Raw genomic sequence first — 19,805 nt, forward strand, 5'->3', positions numbered from 1 at the left:
AATACTTAGAATAAGCAAATTCATTTTGATAGAAATCAACATAGTTATACAGGAGTGGGGAGTTATAAATAAATCAGTTTGAGCTGTGGTTTGGGATGATAAAAATATCTGGAAATAGATAATGGTGAAAGTTACCCAGTATTGTCAGTGCATTTAATGTCAAAGAATTGTCCACTTAAAATGGTTAAAATGGTTTTTGTGTTATATATATTTTACCACAAAAACAAAATATTTTAAAAATTAAAATAAAACTACTTATATTATTTTCTACCTTTTTCTGTTATTTAAGTAGCCTTACTTCTAGTTTTCATTTGGCCACTTAATAAATATTGTCCATTCCTTGTAGGTAAAATTAAATCTCTTACTTAAGTTCTTTTGATAGTCTTAAGTGTTGATGTTTTATAATAGATGACATTTTTAGGTCAATAAATGTATTTTGAAAATGCTATACCTTCTATTTATGAATATTCTTATTGGTATCAGAAATTAAGTTTCTCTCTTTAGGGGTCAGGGAAGATAACACACTCTAGATTAATCAGGCAATGAGGTGATGAGGCAATTTGGGGGCTGATCAGGATGAAAAGTATTCCTGATGAATCAGAATCTTACCTGCATCTGATCTAATATTGTGAAATAGTAGGACCCAAGGTGAAATTCCCCTTGTCTTCTAAGAAATGTTTCCCTTTATGCTCACTTCCTTCCCTAAAAAAAAAAAAAAAAAGAGAAACAATGTTGCTCTGTAAATTTACCTCTCATTGGAAATATAAAATGAAGGTGTTGGAAAACATGGTAGACAGTGACCAGCATGTGCCTGGGAATGGATAGAGACATGAAGATGGAGATGGTGTGGTATTCAAAATATTTTAACAACCAGATGGATACCAGTTGTAGTGCTGAAGGAGGGTGTGCTCTCACTATATATGGTTAGGTTCTAGGATGGCCAAGGTACTAGGGCACCTTTTCGGGCTCAAAGAGCAGCTATTTACCCATCAGCAATGAAGAATTGCAGTATTTTAACAACTGAAACAGCTTCACCCAAGTAAACTGGTTGCTCATCGGCACTGAGTGAGAGCTCCCTTTCTTGCCTTCATCAGTTGCAGGAGTACTGTCAATATTGCCAGAGTTCAACCACATCTCGTCTCTCTTCAAAAAAAGAAAAAAAAATTACTTTACAATGGAGTCACATTATTCTTAAATTTAATTAACATTTGCGAATTTAGCTATGCATACTTGCCAGAAAAAGAAGAGTAAGAAATGATGATTTAAATATTTTGGAACAATTCCACCCACCATGTCCTCCTTGAAATAGAAGTTGTTTCTGCTCTTTGCCCAGTTTACCTCTTACGGCAGGAGCATCTTGCTGCATTGCGTGGTTCTGAGTTTAAAAATACATACTTTTTTTTCATTCAACCTGGGTTTTAAATGCCAGTAGTTCCACCTGGTGCTGAAATGAAGAAACAGCGGTTTGTTCCAAAGGTAGAAGAAAAACTGGCTGTGAATTGCATTTATTTTATTGAGAATGTTGATCTCCAGCATGGCTTTGCTTTTCTGATATAATATGATTACAAGAGGTTTTTGACTATACATAATTTTAGACTAGAATCCCTTTATATGTTGTATATTTTTTAAATCTTTTTATAATTAAGAAATAAAAATAACTTTTTTTCCTTGTTATAAAAGTAATACGATGGGAAAAAATTTTTGGAAACCATGTATCTGACAAAAGACTGATATCTTGCATATACAAAGAAATCCTACAACTCAATGACAATAGTACAGACAGCCCAATTATAAAATGGGCAAAAGATATGAAAAGACAGTTCTCTGAAGAGGAAATACAAATGGCCAAGAAACACATGAAAAAATGTTCAGCTTCACTAGCTATTAGAGAGATGCAAATTAAAACCACAATGAGATACCATCTAACACCAGTTAGAATGGCTGCCATTAAACAAACAGGAAACTACAAATGCTGGAGGGGATGTGGAGAAATTGGAACTCTTATTCATTGTTGGTGGGACTGTATAATGGTTCAGCCACTCTGGAAGTCAGTCTGGCAGTTCCTTAGAAAACTAGATATAGAGCTACCATTCGATCCAGCGATTGCACTTCTCGGTATATACCCAGAAGATCGGAAAGCAGTGACACGAACAGATATCTGCACGCCAGTGTTCATAGCAGCATTATTCACAATTGCCAAGAGATGGAAACAACCCAAATGTCCTTCAACAGATGAGTGGATAAATAAAATGTGGTATATACACACGATGGAATACTACGCGGCAGTAAGAAGGAACGATCTGGTGAAACATATGACAACATGGATGAACCTTGAAGACATAATGCTGAGCGAAATAAGCCAGGCACAAAAAGAGAAATATTATATGCTACCACTAATGTGAACTTTGAAAAATGTAAAACAAATGGTTTATAATGTAGAATGTAGGGGAACTAGCAGTAGAGAGCAATTAAGGAAGGGGGAACAATAATCCAAGAAGAACAGATAAGCTATTTAACGTTCTGGGGATGCCCAGAAATGACTATGGTCTGTTAATTTCTGATGGATGTAGTAGGAACAAGTTCACTGAAATGTTGCTATAGTATGTAACTTTCTTGGGGTAAAGTAGGAACATGTTGGAAGTTAAGCAGTTATCTTAGGTTAGTTGTCTTTTTCTTACTCCCTTGCTATGGTCTCTTTGAAATGTTCTTTTATTGTATGTTTGTTTTCTTTTTAACTTTTTTTTTCATACAGTTGATTTGAAAAAAGAAGGGAAAGTTAAAAAAAAAAAAAAAAAGAAAAAAGACAAACAAGGAAAAAAAAAAACAAAAAACAAAAAACGATGTAGTGCCCCCTTGAGGAGCCTGTGAAGAATGCAGGGGTATTCGCCTACCCCACCTCCATGGTTGCTAACATGACCACAGACATAGGGGACTGGTGGTTTGATGGGTTGAGCCCTCTACCATAAGTTTTACCCTTGGGAAGACGGTTGCTGCAAAGGAGAGGCTAGGCCTCCCTGTATTTGTGCCTAAGAGTCTCCTCCTGAATGCCTCTTTGTTGCTCAGATGTGGCCCTCTCTCTCTGGCTAAGCCAACTTGAAAGGTGAAATCACTGCCCTCCCCCCTACGTGGGATCAGACACCCAGGGAAGTGAATCTCCCTGGCAACGTGGAATATGACTCCCGGGGAGGAATGTAGACCCGGCATCGTGGGATGGAGAACATCTTCTTGACCAAAAGGGGGATGTGAAAGGAAATGAAATAAGCTTCAGTGGCAGAGAGATTCCAAAACGAGCCGAGAGATCACTCTGGTGGGCACTCTTACGCACACTTTAGACAACCTTTTTTAGGTTCTAAAGAATTGGGGTAGCTGGTGGTGGATACCTGAAACTATTAAACTACAACCCAGAACCCATGAATCTCGAAGACAGTTGTATAAAAATGTAGCTTATGAGGGGTGACAGTGGGATTGGGAATGCCATAAGGACCAAACTCCACTTTGTCTAGTTTATGGATCGATGTGTAGAAAAGTAGGGGAAGCAAACAAACAGACAAAGGTACCTAGTGTTCTTTTTTACTTCAATTGCTCTTTTTCACTCTAATTATTATTCTTGTTATTTTTGTGTGTGTGCTAATGAAGGTGTCAGGGATTGATTTAGGTGATGAATGTACAACTATGTAATGGTACTGTAAACAATCGAAAGTACAATTTGTTTTGTATGACTGCGTGGTATGTGAATGTATCTCAATAAAATGATGATTAAAAAAAAAAAAAAAAAAAAGACAAAGGAAGGCTATAGAAATGTTCCAAATTAAAGAGACATGAAAACTAAAAAAAAAAAAAAAAAAAAAAAAGTAATACGATGGGAAAAAATTTTTGGAAACCATGTATCTGACAAAAGACTGATATCTTGCATATACAAAGAAATCCTACAACTCAATGACAATAGTACAGACAGCCCAATTATAAAATGGGCAAAAGATATGAAAAGACAGTTCTCTGAAGAGGAAATACAAATGGCCAAGAAACACATGAAAAAATGTTCAGCTTCACTAGCTATTAGAGAGATGCAAATTAAAACCACAATGAGATACCATCTAACACCGGTTAGAATGGCTGCCATTAAACAAACAGGAAACTACAAATGCTGGAGGGGATGTGGAGAAATTGGAACTCTTATTCATTGTTGGTGGGACTGTATAATGGTTCAGCCACTCTGGAAGTCAGTCTGGCAGTTCCTTAGAAAACTAGATATAGAGCTACCATTCGATCCAGCGATTGCACTTCTCGGTATATACCCAGAAGATCGGAAAGCAGTGACACGAACAGATATCTGCACGCCAGTGTTCATAGCAGCATTATTCACAATTGCCAAGAGATGGAAACAACCCAAATGTCCTTCAACAGATGAGTGGATAAATAAAATGTGGTATATACACACGATGGAATACTACGCGGCAGTAAGAAGGAACGATCTGGTGAAACATATGACAACATGGATGAACCTTGAAGACATAATGCTGAGCGAAATAAGCCAGGCACAAAAAGAGAAATATTATATGCTACCACTAATGTGAACTTTGAAAAATGTAAAACAAATGGTTTATAATGTAGAATGTAGGGGAACTAGCAGTAGAGAGCAATTAAGGAAGGGGGAACAATAATCCAAGAAGAACAGATAAGCTATTTAACGTTCTGGGGATGCCCAGAAATGTCTATGGTCTGTTAAATTCTGATGGATATAGTAGGAACAAGTTCACAGAAATGTTGCTATATTATGTAACTTTCTTGGGGTAAAGTAGGAACATGTTGGAAGTTAAGCAGTTATCTTAGGTTAGTTGTCTTTTTCTTACTCCCTTGTTATGGTCTCTTTGAAATGTTCTTTTATTGTATGTTTGTTTTCTTTTTAACTTTTTTTTCATACAGTTGATTTAAAAAAGAAGGGAAAGTTAAAAAAAAAGAAAGAAAGAAAGAAAAACAAGGAAAAAAAAAAAGATGTAGTGCCCCCTTGAGGAGCCTGTGGAGAGTGCAGGGGTATTCGCCTAACCCACCTCCATGGTTGCTAATATGACCACAGACATAGGGGACTGGTGGTTTGATGGGTTGAGCTCTCTACCATAAGTTTTACCCTTGGGAAGACGGTTGCTGCAAAGGAGAGGCTAGGCCTCCCTATATTTGTGCCTAAGAGTCTCCTCCTGAATGCCTCTTTGTTGCTCAGATGTGGCCCTCTCTCTCTGGCTAAGCCAACTTGAAAGGTGAAATCACTGCCCTCCCCCCTACGTGGGATCAGACACCCAGGGGAGTGAATCTCCCTGGCAACGTAGAATATGACTCCCGGGGAGGAATGTAGACCCAGCATCGTGGGATGGAGAACATCTTCTTGACCAAAAGGGGGATGTGAAAGGAAATGAAATAAGCTTCAGTGGCAGAGAGATTCCAAAAGGAGCCGAGAGGTCACTCTGGTGGGCACTCTTATGCACACTTTAGACAACCCTTTTTAGGTTCTAAAGAATTGGGGTAGCTGGTGGTGGATACCTGAAACTATCAAACTACAACCCAGAACCCATGAATCTCGAAGACAGTTGTATAAAAATGTAGCTTATGAGGGGTGACAATGGGATTGGGAAAGCCATAAGGACCACACTCCACTTTGTCTAGTTTATGGATGGATGAGTAGAAAACTAGAGGAAGGAAACAAACAGGCAAAGGTACCCAGTGTTCTTTTTTACTTCAATTGCTCTTTTTCACTCTAATTATTATTCTTGTTATTTTTGTGTGTGTGCTAATGAAGGTGTCAGGGATTGATTTAGGTGATGAATGTACAACTATGTAATGGTACTGTAAACAATCGAAAGTACGATTTGTTTTGTATGACTGCGTGGTATGTGAATATATCTCAATAAAATGATGATTAAAAAAAAAAGTAATATGTCTTCACTATAAAAATTTTGGAAATTAAAAAAAGTAGGACGAAATCTCTTAGAATCTTACCACCTGAACATACCTGCTGTTAACATTTGGAATATTTCATTTTAGGTTTCCTCCCTGAGTGTAAATATGCATGCTTTTGTTTGTTTATTTGTTTGGTTTTGTTTGTTTTACTAGCAGAATTGTTACCATATCTGCATCTCATTCAAAAGCAAGCATCAGCATTTAGGGCAGTGCATTTTTTTTTTTTTTTTAATTTTTATTGTGAAAACATTTATACCACATAGAATTTTCCATTCTAACCACTTTCCAGTATGCAGTCAGTGGTATTAATTACATTCACAATTGTGTGCTACTGTCACCACCATCCATCAGCAGAACTTTTTCATCATCCCAAGCAGAAACTCAGTCCCCACTAAGCATTAACTCCCACCCCACCCCCACCCCCCTTCAGCCCCTGGTAACCTGTAATCTACTTTCTGTCTCTATAAATTTTAAGGCAATGCATTTTGGGTGGGTGGGGGGAGTGGCAATGCATCTTTAATAATGATTTAAAAAAATAATTAAAACTCCTTTAACTAGAAACCATGTTTAATTAGTAAACCACATTTTTCTTACAATGATAGTGTTGAAGGGGAAAGAAAAATGAAGCTTTTCACTACCAGCCATTTCCCCAGAGGCTGCATAAACTAGTGAGGCTCAGGAGGGAGGGGCAGACTTGGGAAGGGGGCTGGTGTTCCTATGTGCCGGGCAGTATGCCTGGTGCTTTGCTTGTATCATTTCATTTAAGAATTTCATTTATTTCTCATAACAATCTGTAAAATTCTGGTAATTACTATTTGTATTTTATACATGAAAAGACTCAAAGAGATTTATTGATTTGTCCAAGGTTGTAGAATTAATAAATCAAAGAAGCAAAACTCAAACTGACTCCAAAGCTTGATCCTTTGGTTTCACACACAACCGGTGTGGATCTTTGTGGCTACAATCCCTTGTTCTTGCTGGGCTAAAACTAACTGAGGTGAACTTGCCCCAGGAAAAGTTGTTTTGAAACAGCAATAACAGAAGAGGAAGGCTGTTTTAAAAACAATGTTACATGAAACTTTTTTTTAAAGTTCAGTTTTATTGATGATATTCATATACCATACAGTCATCCATGGTGTATAATCAACTGTTCACAGTATCATCAAATAGTTGTGCTGTGCATTCATCACCCCAAACTATTTTTGAACATTTTCCTTATACCAGAAAGATTAAAAATAAGAATAAAAAATAAAAGGAAAAAAAAAAACACCGAAAGGGGGAAAAAAAAAAAAGGAGGAAAAGGCCCCCAGTGTTCTTTTTTACTTTAATTGTTCTTTTTCACTTTAATTTTTATTCTTATTATTTTTGGGTGTGTGGTAATGAAAATGTCAAAAATAAATTTTGGTGATGAATGCACAAGTATAGAATGGTATTGTAAACAATTGAATGTACACTTTGTTTTGTATGACTGCATGGTATGTGAAAATATCTCAATAAATATGAATAAAAAAACAAAAAAAACCCAAACCATCCCCCCCATTCCACCCTATTTTTCATTTAGTTTTTGTCCCCATTTTTTACTCATCCATCCATACACTGGATAAAGGGAGTGCAATCCAGAAGGTTTTCACAATCACACTGTCATCCCACATAAGCTACATAGTTATACAGTCGTCTTCAAGAATCAAGGCTACTGGGTTGCAGTTTGATAGTTTCAGGTATTTACTTCTAGCCATTCCAATACACTAAAACCTAAAAAGGAATATCTGTATAGTGCATAAGAATGCCCACCAGAGTGATCTCTCAACTCCATTTGAAATCTCTCAGCCACTGAAACTTTATTTTGTTCCATTTTGTTTCCCATTTTTGGTCAAGAAGATGTTCTCAATCTTGGTCCAGGCTCATCCCCAGAAGTCATATCCTGCATTGCCAGAGAGATTTACACCCCTGGGAGTCAGGTCCCACACGGGGAGGGCAGTGAGTTCACCTGCAGAGTTCGCTTAGCTAGAGAGAGGGCCACATTGAGCAACAAAGAGGTACTCTGGAAGAGACTCTTAGGCACAATTATAAGTAGGCTTGGCCTTCTCCTTTTGCAGTAGCAAGCTTCATAAGGGCAAGTCCCAAGACAGGGCTCAGCACACCAAACCGTCAGTCCTCGGTGTTTGTAAGAACATCAGCAACAACCCAGGTGGGGAAGTCCATTTCCGCATTTACCCCCAGCTCTTCAAGGGGGCCCTACATATTTATTTTATATATGTTATTATGTATTTTTATTCTCTGTCCAAATTACTTTGGGAGGTATTGCTGTTTCACAGTAACCTGTACAAACCTACCAGATCACATGAGACTTCTTAATGTTTAAATTTGGAAATATCAAACTACAACATTTTGAGCTTATACTTAGTATAAAAATGGTCTGAAAGCGTCTTGTCATCAAACAGAAGATGGCCTACGAGATAGTATAATGTGGTAGAAAAGTCACTGAAGGGAAGGATGTTGGATCTCCATTTTGAACCTCACTCTCAGCGAGTTTACAAATGCTTCTGGATTTCAGTTTCCTCATCTATAATCAGAAGGGCGTTGAGAAGATAATCTCTGAGCCCAATTCCAATTGTGTAATCCTGTTTTTACTTTTTAAATAATTTCTGTTATAAATAGATTCAGTATATTGGAATGAAATCCAGAATGAGGTACAAAATGGAATAAAAAGCCCAAATCATTTCTTTTTAAATCAAGTTTTAACATTCTGCAGAACAGCTATACTAGATTCTTCAAAAATATCACTACCATGAAAGATGAAAAAGCTGGAGAACTGTTCTAGGCTAAAGCAGACTGAAGTGACAGTCATTGATTGATCCTGGATTGCAGTGGAACACAGCTATATTGAGACAATTGAAGATATTTGGATGTGGGCTTAAATAAATAGTAGTATTGCATTAATGTTGAAATTACTAAGTGCTATTTATATTATGGGTGCATAGGAGAATGCCCTTGTTTTTACGAGATGCATGCTGAAGCATTTGGAGTGAAATATCAAAATGTCTGAAAATAACTTTCAAATGGTTCAGTCAAAAAATTCTTTTAAATATATGTCCATAGAGAGAGGGTAGGGAGAGAAGAGAGGGGAGAGGGAGAGAAAGCAAATATGGCAAAAGGTTGACAATTGGTGATTCTTGGGTGAGGGATATATGGGTGTTTATTGTACTTTTGTAGCAACTTTTTGGTAAGTTTGAAAACTTCTAACTAAAAAGTTGAGAATTTAATAAAAGAGAAATTTTAGAAACTTAAAATGACAAGAATGAAGAGATGCAAGTACCCTTCTAATAGTTTACGTTTGCAACCTTGATATGTTGCCACAGCTGTTTGCACTCGTTTATCCACCAAGCACATAATTTTCCATGTGGTACACCACCCCCTCCCCTGGCTTGATCAAGGAGCTTGAGACCAAACTTTGTGGCTGACTAGGATTGCTTGCTTTAAGCAGTGGGTCATAGCTGCTTTTCCAGGAACTTTGCAGGAAGCCAACTCCTTTTCTCAGAGTCTTGGACAAGTTAACTTTTATTTCTTAGATTCTTAAGACCTATGCCTGAGGGAGGGGCAAAGCTTCTTACAGGGGATGATACTTGAGCGGAATGTTTTAATTTTTATTATTCTCTTGTTACACTAAGGTGATATATATGCCATAGGGAAACAAGAAACAGACTCAAAAAATTTTTTAATATTTTAAAATCTCTATTCTCAGACCACAAAAATAACCATCTATATCAACATTTTAAAGTGGGGGGTGGACAAGATCTAATTTGCATTTTAGGAATATATCACTGTGGCTGAGGGTTGGGAGGTATAAGACTAGAAGTTGGGAAGCCAAGTGGTTAAGTTTCACAGTATGTGTGGTCCAGAAGAGAGGCGATAAAGGCCTGAGCAAAGCCTTGGCTGTGGGGATGAAAGAGAAGGAGTGACGTAGATTTAAGATACAGAGAAAGTGAAGGAGACACCACTTCCTGCAGGACAGAGAAGAGTCCAAGATACTTCCAGATTTTGTCTCAAGTAACTTGATGAGATTGCCCAAGAAGAGAAGAGGCTCAAGAAGAGAACCTTTGATATTTTGCTGAGCCAATTAGACTCAATTCTTTCACAATTTTGACTAAGACATATTGAAAGCATCTACAAGTTGTTAGGCAAAAGAGAAAAGATGAGACATACAGAGAGCAGTACAGATGATGTGAGAGAGTGCAGACTGTAAGGCAAGGGTGAAGAGACTGGTCAGTTTCTGGAGCTGCTTTGGATTCTAACCGCCTCCCCAGGTCCCATCTGTGAAGAGGGTGATAGCTAATGGGTCAGGAGAGGATTTGTGTGCTTGCTTGCTTGCTTGCTTCCTTGTTTAGTAGGTAAAGTCTGAAGAGATATTGCTTGTAAGGTGAGATGGGTTGAAAGTAGAAAGAATAATTGAAGCAACAAGTTTTTGGAAGTGATGAAGTATGCCCTTGGACCTAAAGGAGAGGCACAAAAATCTCCTTGACTGGGAGGGAAGGAGGAAAAGATGGGCAAATTACACAAATAGGAAAACATTTTGAGGGACGTGGGGGATGAGGGATTTTACTCCTGAAGTTCCATTGTTTCCTTCGTGATGTAACAGGCAAGTCATCTTTTGAGTGCTGGGGAGGGGAAGTGGGTCGGGGTTTAAGATTGGTGTAAGTTTGAAATAACTATTGTGGGGACCTGTGGTATTGTTTGGGGGGTCCAGCTTGGATTAGAGAAAATGAATTTGCCCTGGCACTAATTCATATGACTATGTGATTTTTTTTACCCCCTCCAATGACATTAATAGTGGGAGTGCCTGAGTAAAGAGGCTACAGTTGTGTTGTTCCGACGCTGGAGGTTTGCAGAGTGGGAAGGTTGGGTGCATAAATGAGCTTGGAGGTTTAGAATAGTTATGAGATGAGACTTGCCAGAGAGTTGATTAAGTGGTAGACCATGGGAATAAGGCGGTTTCAAGCCTTACAGTGAAAAATTAAGATCAGTCCTTGGAGAAAGCAGCAGTGATGAAACTGGTCACAGGTTAAAGTCTGTGGAGGAAAAACAGAAAACCCTTTTTATAAGAAGCTTCATGTAAACTTATCTTTATTAGATGTTTTTTAATAAAGTCTTCTTCCTACAAAATACAAAATATCCTTAATGTTTATGTATATCAGCCCCTTGTTACAAAGAGCATTCTTTATCATTTTGTTATTTTGTCAAAGCAAACAGATTTCCTGACATTTATAGCTACATAACATGTAAGCTTTACAAAATGTCTTGTAAAGTGTAATTATCTTTAATTTATGGAACCAACTTTATTTAAAAATCAGAAGAATGGTGGCTAAAATAGTTCCTTGAAGAATTTTAATGGATGGTTCCACTTTGTGTTTTTGTTTGGGTTTTTTATGATGGTTGGGGGGAAAGGTCCTTGTAACCACCGAAAGGAAGCTCTGTTGTTTGTTAAGTATAACATTAAAGTTAGTTTTCAAATATGTCGTTTTTCACTAAGCATAGCAAACCAATCTGAAATGTTAGGTTGTTGTTGCTACATAAAGTAAAATTAGTGAATTTTTATTTTTAAGCCTATTAGCTCATTTCCTTTTGTCATTTTTTTTGAGAGTTCCACCCTGTCTTTTGACCTCTCCACCCACAAGAATCCCATCTGGGAAAGATACTCTCTCTGTACTGAGATACTTCTTTCTCTGGGAACCCGTCTTCTCCCGTAGCTGTGCCCACCCCTCAGAGACACTGCAGTGGACGCAGGATGTCACATGTCACATGTCACATGCTCGCTCTGAACCGATTTCCCTCCCTTCACTCCCACACCCAGCTCCTCTCCGGAGCCCAGTGCCAAGGGGCAATCTTAAAAACTCCCATCCATCCTGGCACAAAGTCTGTACTCATGATTTCCCCAAATTCTAAAGACTTCTCACATTCGCAGGGAACATCACCCATATATTTTCTCTTGGACACTCCCACATCCTAACTCCCAGATAAAAAAAGCCCCTAGTCACCAGGCCATTCAGTTCATCAGTTCCCTGTTCGAGGATTTTATATATTTATGCCTATGTTTATATTTAAATTTAAAATTAAATATATTGAACTATCCCCAGTAGAACAGATGCCACCCTCAGAACTTAGTCTTTCAGGCCAGGTCACATAATACTAACATGTGGCTTGTTTGGGTCAAAACCACACACCAAATATTCTGTTTCATTCCCTTCTAAGATGATCATTTCTAAAACAGTCTCACTTCAACTCTTCCTTACCTTAAGCTTACATTAATTTTCATCAGATGCCAATTCTTGATTGTTCTCATAAAGGCTGTCAACTTTTTTTGTACTTTTGCTTAGTTTGTATAATATGTTTTTATTCCCCAAATAGACGAATTTTCTACTCAGCCTTTTTTGACACAGTGGCATATTAAGACTCATTTTTTGACATCCAGTTTATAGAAAACAAGTAAAAAATTAAATCAAGGTTGATCTTTTCCATTTGAAATGATTTTGAATGTTTTATGAAGAAGCATGATGATCAGGCCTCAGAGTAGACCAATGGAATAAAGATTTTCAGAATGCTGTAAATCAGAAAAATTTCAAGAGGAACGTCTTCCCTCCTACCCATTATAACATAACTTACTGTTATTTAATTTGATACTGGTTACTGCTAGCCATGAGCTAATTTATATTCACTCTGAATATATACGTATTGATGAGTTTGGACCCCATGTCTCATTTCCTTTCTACTTGTTTAAAACTAAAACCTGAGTTTTAAAATGTAGAAAATGATAATTTAGTGCCTCTGAAATGCCACAATCTGCTACGATAAACACAATTAAATACAACCATAAACAGTTACTCCTTGCCAATACAAAAGTAATATCTGGATTTTTTTTTTTCTTTTGAAAGGTTTAAATCATCAAGAAAGATTTATCTTACAGTAAAATACTAATAGGAATTGGTGGGGCTGGTGGAATTATAGGCGTTTTTTAAAAAATAATGTGCTTAACATTTTTTGTGAAAAAACTTCAATGTATAAGGTTCATATTTTATAAAGAGTGACTGTGATGTGTTAGTATTTATCGTATATTTAAGGTTGACCTTGAACATGGTTCCTTTTTCAATAAATTATTAAACATTGGGATTGTTTGTTACTGTGTCTTGATGAGGGAGAATACAAATAATTTTTAAATACTTTCCCCCAAAATGTGACTTACTGCATAGAAAAATTTTATCTGCTTATAAATATTAGCCAGATTTTTTTTATTCTTCAGAAGCATGAATTTGTTAAATCGCACCTTGATGTTTAAATTTAAAACTTTGTAGATTATTACAGTTAGAATGTCCCATTTTACTCATCTATGTTCTGATAAAAGTTTTAAACATTAGTATAATTTTGTTTTTATATATCTTCTGATAATGTCCTTGCTACACAAAATTAACTTTACTTAATGAAAACTTCTTTTAGTCAAGATATACAGAGGTGCTTCTTTGAAATGAGCAAATTATCTTTGGATCTGGCATCTGGACACATATCTCTCTTTTCAAGAAAAGGCAATTGAGAAGTAGAAGCTATCTTTCAACAACTGGAAAGTGGCCACATTTTGTCTTACCAATCTTGTTTGACATCAAGCCATGAAATTAAAACCCATTTTGGAAAACTGATAGATGATCTTCTTAGGGTGATGATCCAAGATCAGACTTGTTGATCATTTTTTTACCATCTTTAGCCTTCGTTGTAAGAGGCCACAAAGAATATCTGAAGGAATATTGGAAAATCATGTCATTTGAAAGGAAAGATAACTCTGGTTGTATGAAGTACCTGTGCTTAACCCTGAATCTCTTCATTTTACCTTTCCCAGATGAGTCAGTACTACGAGCATCCATAATGTTACTCTTTTTTATAGTAGCAAATCATACATAATTTCTGGGTTTTTTCATGGCAATTTTTTGTTTTTGTAGTCAATGACTTAAAATTCAAGGATTATGTTTAAATAAATGAATGTTTTGTGCTGAGCATTATACATTCTTGCTTAGTAAATATTTGTATTAAGGTGGACCAGACAATGTGCTAGGAGCTAGAGATGCAAATGTCAATAGAACACAATCCCTGCTGCCAAGAAGCCCATACTCCAGGGTGATTTATAAATACTGTGCATACCTGAGTATGTATGCATGTACAGATCCTATTTTGTGAAAATTGCAGCTGATTTTTCCTTGTTGAAAAATCAACACATTGTTTTCATTCTTAAAGGTGAAACTGACATTTGAAAATGCATATGCTGTGAAAAAGGAAACGACCCAACCAAAACAGAAAAAGGCACAGTCAAATACAAGTGATTTAGTCAAACTTCTATGGGGAGAAGAGGTCGAAGGTATCCAGCAGAATGTCCTAAACACTCCTCATATTGTCATGTATCTCACACTTCAGCTCGACTCAGAAACATCAAAGGAAGAGGTGAGTGTGTTCTCAAAAATGCAAAGGAAAAAGTAGGGACCTATTGTAATCTTCCAAGTGATTAATAAGCACTTTTGATTTAAGGAGGAAACAAAGATGAAGTAACTTGGTTTTATTGTTATTCTTTAAAATTGTCCATATATTTTATACTCTGTTGTAGATATGGAATATTTTGTAACATAAATGTTTTTAAAATACTGTTTTTAAAAACTATTCAGTTATTTTAAGTAGTAGGGAAGGGAAAAAGGGGAAGGTATTGATGCAATATTTTCTAAATTATAGAAACACTTTTTATAGGTCACTGATTATTTCTTTATATACGTGCTTAAAATTAAAGCTGCTTCTCTTTTTTTGTAACAATCTGTTATCATGAATTTCAAAATCAGGTCCTGTTAGCTTTTTTTTTGGTCAGCTTTACTGAGGTATTATTTATATCTAAGAAAACTCAGCAATTTTAGGGGACAATTGGATGAGTTTTTGACAAACACATTCAGTTGTATAACCAGCATCATAGTCATGATATAGATCATTTCCTTTAAATCAGACTGGGTATGCCCTTTTGCAGTCATTCCCCTCCTGCTAGCTGTTAATGTAGGGTGATGTGATGGTTAATTTCATGTGTCAGCTTAGCCAGGTTATGGTGCCCATTTGTTTGGTCAAGCAATACTGGTTTGATTGCTATTGTGAGGGTATTTCATGAATTTAAATCATTAGTCAGTTGATTGCATCTATGATGGATTACACCTACAATCAACTGAAGAGATTGCCTCAGCAATGGGAGAAGTCTCATCTAATCAGATGAAGGCCTTGAAAGGAGAATTGATGATTTCAGCAGCCAGAAAGAAGAATTTCTCTCTCTCCTTTAACCAGCTAGCTTCTCCTAGGGAATTCAACATTACCATTGAGCTCCCATCTTGCAGCCTTCCCTACAAAATTTAGACTTGCCAATGCCCATGATCACAAGCCAATTACTGTAATAAATATCTTAATTTCTCTCTCTTTCTCTCTCTCTCTCGCTCTCCCTCTTGAAAATGAACCAATATATATCCTGTGGGTTCTGTTTCTCTAGAGAACCCTGACTAATACAGGTGACATAGCACTAACTTTCTTTCATAGGTTATTAATAGCACATATTTCTTTTTCTTGATGGAGGTTTATTGAGATACATTCACCATACAAACCATCCAAAGTATACAATCATTGTCTCACAGTATCATCACATAGTTGTGCATACAACCCCATGATCAGTTTTAGAATATTTTCATTACTCCAGAAAGTGCATATTTTTTTTTATTCATTTCTCATTGTTTATTGAACATTGTTTATTGTTTATTGTTTTAGGTATTAGTTTTTTACTTGCAACTAAGAAAATAATCCCAGTAAAGATAAATAAAACCCCCAAATTCACCTAGATAGTAACTGACAGAATATGTACCTAAACCAAGTTGTTTTACTTTCCAAATTCTGTGCCCTCTCTATATCAGATTGCCCTTCAACATAGATGTTTCTAGGCTAATTGTTTTGTTCAAATTTTCTGTATCTTCACTGATTTCTTGTCTGTTTTGTCTATTCATGACTGAGAGAGGTAGGGAAATCTACCTGGCTGACGAAGATTCATCATCTTTTTGCTCTGGTTCTAATGATTTTTGCATTATATTTTGTGACAATTTTATTAGGTGCCTTTAAATTAGAATTATCAAATGATGTGACACTCTAATAATATTCTTTGTCTTAAAGTCTATTTTAATTTTATTTTTAGTAGAACCTTATTTATAAGTATTTGTATGTTGTTGATTTTTTTCTTCTTTTTCTCAACCATTCTGTATATTTATGGTTTTGGTATGTCTCGTATATGCAGCATATATCCGAGCTAGCTATCTTGGTTTGCTAGAGCTGCTATAACAAAGTACCACACAGACTTGTTGGCCTGAAACAATAGAATATTGTTACCTCCAGTTCTGGAGGCTGGAAATCTGAAATCTATAGGGAAGAATCCTTGCTTGCCTCTTCCTAGCTTCTGGTGGTTTGCTGGTAATCATTGGGCTCCAATTCTCAGACATCACTTGACATTCCTGTCTGTCTCTGTGTCCAAATTTTCTCTCCTTATAAGGACACCAGTCATACTGGATTAGGACCCACCCTAATACATTTTGGCCTCATCTTAACTAATAACATCTTGAAAGATTATATTTCCAAATACGATGAGATTCATGGGACCAGGTTTTAAGACTTGAACATGTCTTTATGGGGAAACAATTCAATCCATAACTCTCGTCATGTCCATCTTCTGAAAAGCTCGAGTCCATTTATAAAGATTATTGATATATTTGAATTTGTTTTTACCATCTTTTAAAAAATATTTCTATTTGAACTGCTTTTTTTGATGATATTTTTCTCACCTATTTTTGGTTGATTATGCCATTATTATTATTGTTGTATACCCCATTTCTATTTTTTATAATTCCCCTTGAAATTTTATTATGATAGTTGTCTTAATGGATTCTAAAGTTAAACACCATAGTAACCCCCCTTCAGAATAATTCAAGGCCCTTCCTTAGTATCTTGAATTATCCCTCTCTCCATCTACATGCTGTTGTCATCAGTATTTTAGTTCCATCTTTTTTTTAATTACAGAAATTGGACATAATTATATTACTACTATTATTATACTACTAGTATTATATTGTATTTTATATAGATAACTCTTATTTATATTTACATACATACTTACCATTTTCTTTACTCGCCATTTTTTCTTACATTGCAGACTCTTTCTTGGATCAGTTTTTCTTCTTCCTAAAGCTTATGCTTCAGATATTTCTTTTTAGTGAAAGTCTGTTGGTAATAAATTATTTAAGTTGTTATTTATCTGATAATGCCTTTTTCACCTCTTTTTTTAAGAGATCTTTGTTGGGTATATAATTTTAGATTACATTAATAAGGGTAGATTGTATTAGTCAGGGTAGACTGCTATAACAAGCCTAAAATTTCAGGGGCTTGACCTCTTAGAAGTTTAGTTCTCATCCCAGTGTAAATGTACCTGGTCATGTGGTTCTGTGATTCGGGCTTTTCATTTAGTGGTCCCATTATCCCCAGAAGTGTCAGAGCCCTCTGTTGGATCTTTTGCGTATAGCCAGCCAACGAGAGAAGAGAGAGAGCATGCAGTATCACATGGAACATTTTTGGGGCCCAACCCGAAAGTAGGAACATAATTTCTGCCCACATTCTATTGTCTAGACCCAGTTACATGGTCTCTTCAGATGCAAGGAATGAGATATGTAGGTCCTTTGTGGCCAGGAAGATGAAGTGAATATATGGTTTTGCTTCCACCATCTAGGTAGGCAGTTAAATTTCTCTAATCTGTTTGACGATTAGACACTGTCTTCTGTCTTCCATTATTCCTCTTAAGAAGTCTACTGTCAGTCTGTCATTCCTTTGTAAGAAATCTATCTTTTCTTCTCATTTCTTTTATCTTTAACTCAACTGTTGTTTAACTTTTACATTGTGTTTTCTATTTAGATAATTATATTTTTCATTTTTATGAGTTCCTGAAAAGTTTTTAACTAATCTGCATTTCAAACCTGCCATGATATTGTGATAGTCTCTTATTGCTTACTCATCTTTGTGAGTCTATAATTTGATTCTCTGAACATTCCATACATACCTCTTCTCTATTCTTTAACTTTCCATTTCACTATCTCTAGTCCTGGGAAGACTCACACATGCTGGCTTGCCTGTTTATGCGCTTGGGAATTTTTGATTATGACCTTATTTGCTGATCTTATCTTTGAGAATCCTGTGATTCTAAAGTGGGAATGCCTTTCTCCAGAGAAAATTTGCTTCTTCTGCTTCTGCCAGAGTCAAGTGTGCCACTGACCCAGGGCACTTCAGTGTTACTTGAGGGTCTGGGCTTAACACAATGGTCCTAGGTTTAGCCTATCTTAATACTAGCCCAGCGATCAGTATTCTGATTCAAGCTGTTGTAGGCATCAGCCCTCAGAACAACCCTGCCTCTGTCCTTCTGCCCACCACTCACCACTCCTAGCTGAGGCTCCAGCTTGCTTCGGCAGCTGGGGAGGCGGGTGGAAGGAGGGGTGTATGGGGAAGATGTCCTTGGAAACCTTCTCCACTTCTTGCATGTCCAGCAATTCAACAACAAATGTTTTATCCATGGATCTAGTTGTTTTACAGCATGAGGGTCTCTCAAAGTATCTAGTCTACGATAATGCTTTGTGCAGAAATGAGATCTAAAAAATTTTAACTACATTTCCTTCCTTTTGAAATCCTTTCAGCCAGTATTCTTAATGCCAAAGCTGTTTCATGCAAGGGATGCATTTCCTTGTGCTGTTTGACATGCCAAAATTTAGTCAATAATTGAAATGGAAAAGAACGTTTTTGTTTATATATATTTTTGTAATTTTCTGTGTTCTGAAAACACATTGAGACCTAGGGTTAATAATGCTAATTCCTGTTTGTGTTACTGATTTCTTATCTCTTTAAACAAATGAGACATTTAAGCATTTGTTAAACAAAACACACAATTTTCTGGGATGGTAACACCCTGATTTTCTAGGTCATTTTGGAGTAGGATACTGCTAAGACCTTTTTTCATCTTAGCCTTTCTTTCCATGGGAAAGTGTGTAGACGTTTCTCAGATGAACAGATTTCTGTCTCTTGCCTGCTCTGTATCAACATTGTAATTAGGAGAGGCTTTTTATTCATATTGAATAGAGTGGAAGCTGCTGCAATGCACATTACTAACAAGGGCTTTAGTTTGGTTCCTAACTAAATTGGTTAGGAACTGTAGAGCTTGCAAGATCTTTAAAAGAGAGCTTTTATGATTTGAATAGAAACTTTCTCAAAAGACCTTTTATACCAGTAGGACTTATTTTACTAGAAAATATCATAGTGTCATTTTGTTTTCCTCTTAATTACATATTTAATAAAAACCTGGTTTCATCACATTACAAGATTTGGCTATGTGTAAGTACTATGAGCTGATAATTGAAGATTTCAAAACACTAATCAAAGAGTATATGGTTATTTGTTTAAAGCAGTGTTTGGTATTTTGGTGAAATAAAATAAAAATTTTTTTTTGCCAAAGTTTATATATATTCCCTAGACATAACAGAAGATCTTAGCTGATTTTTTATTTCATTTCTAAATGTACAGTAATATTGTAATTACTGTTTTTACCCTAAAATATTGTAAGAAAATTTGAGTTGTTAGGCAGAATGTATTTGGCCAGCATATTCCATAGCAGTTTACATATTTTGGATGTGCTGAATAAATATAAAATAGATGTATCCAGTTTATCATTATATTTATAGTTGTCATTATGTATAACTTGCCATGACATGGACACCATGTCACATAATTAT

The 19,805-nt window shown here is 36.2% G+C and overlaps 1 protein-coding gene across 3 annotated transcripts in view; it reads left to right on the forward strand.

The window, feature by feature from the left end:
- Positions 1-19,805, forward strand: part of INTU (inturned planar cell polarity protein) — a 93,348-nt gene that overhangs the window by 40,096 nt on the left and 33,447 nt on the right. For all 3 annotated transcript variants that reach the window (XM_037830621.1, XM_037830622.1, XM_037830623.1), the window contains exon 4: positions 14,221-14,424. In XM_037830621.1, the coding sequence (XP_037686549.1) occupies positions 14,221-14,424 (204 nt within the window). The remainder of the gene's footprint in view (positions 1-14,220; positions 14,425-19,805) is intronic.

Source organism: Choloepus didactylus, chromosome 3, assembly GCF_015220235.1.
Source record: "Choloepus didactylus isolate mChoDid1 chromosome 3, mChoDid1.pri, whole genome shotgun sequence".
NCBI classification, from domain to species: Eukaryota; Metazoa; Chordata; class Mammalia; order Pilosa; family Megalonychidae; genus Choloepus; species Choloepus didactylus.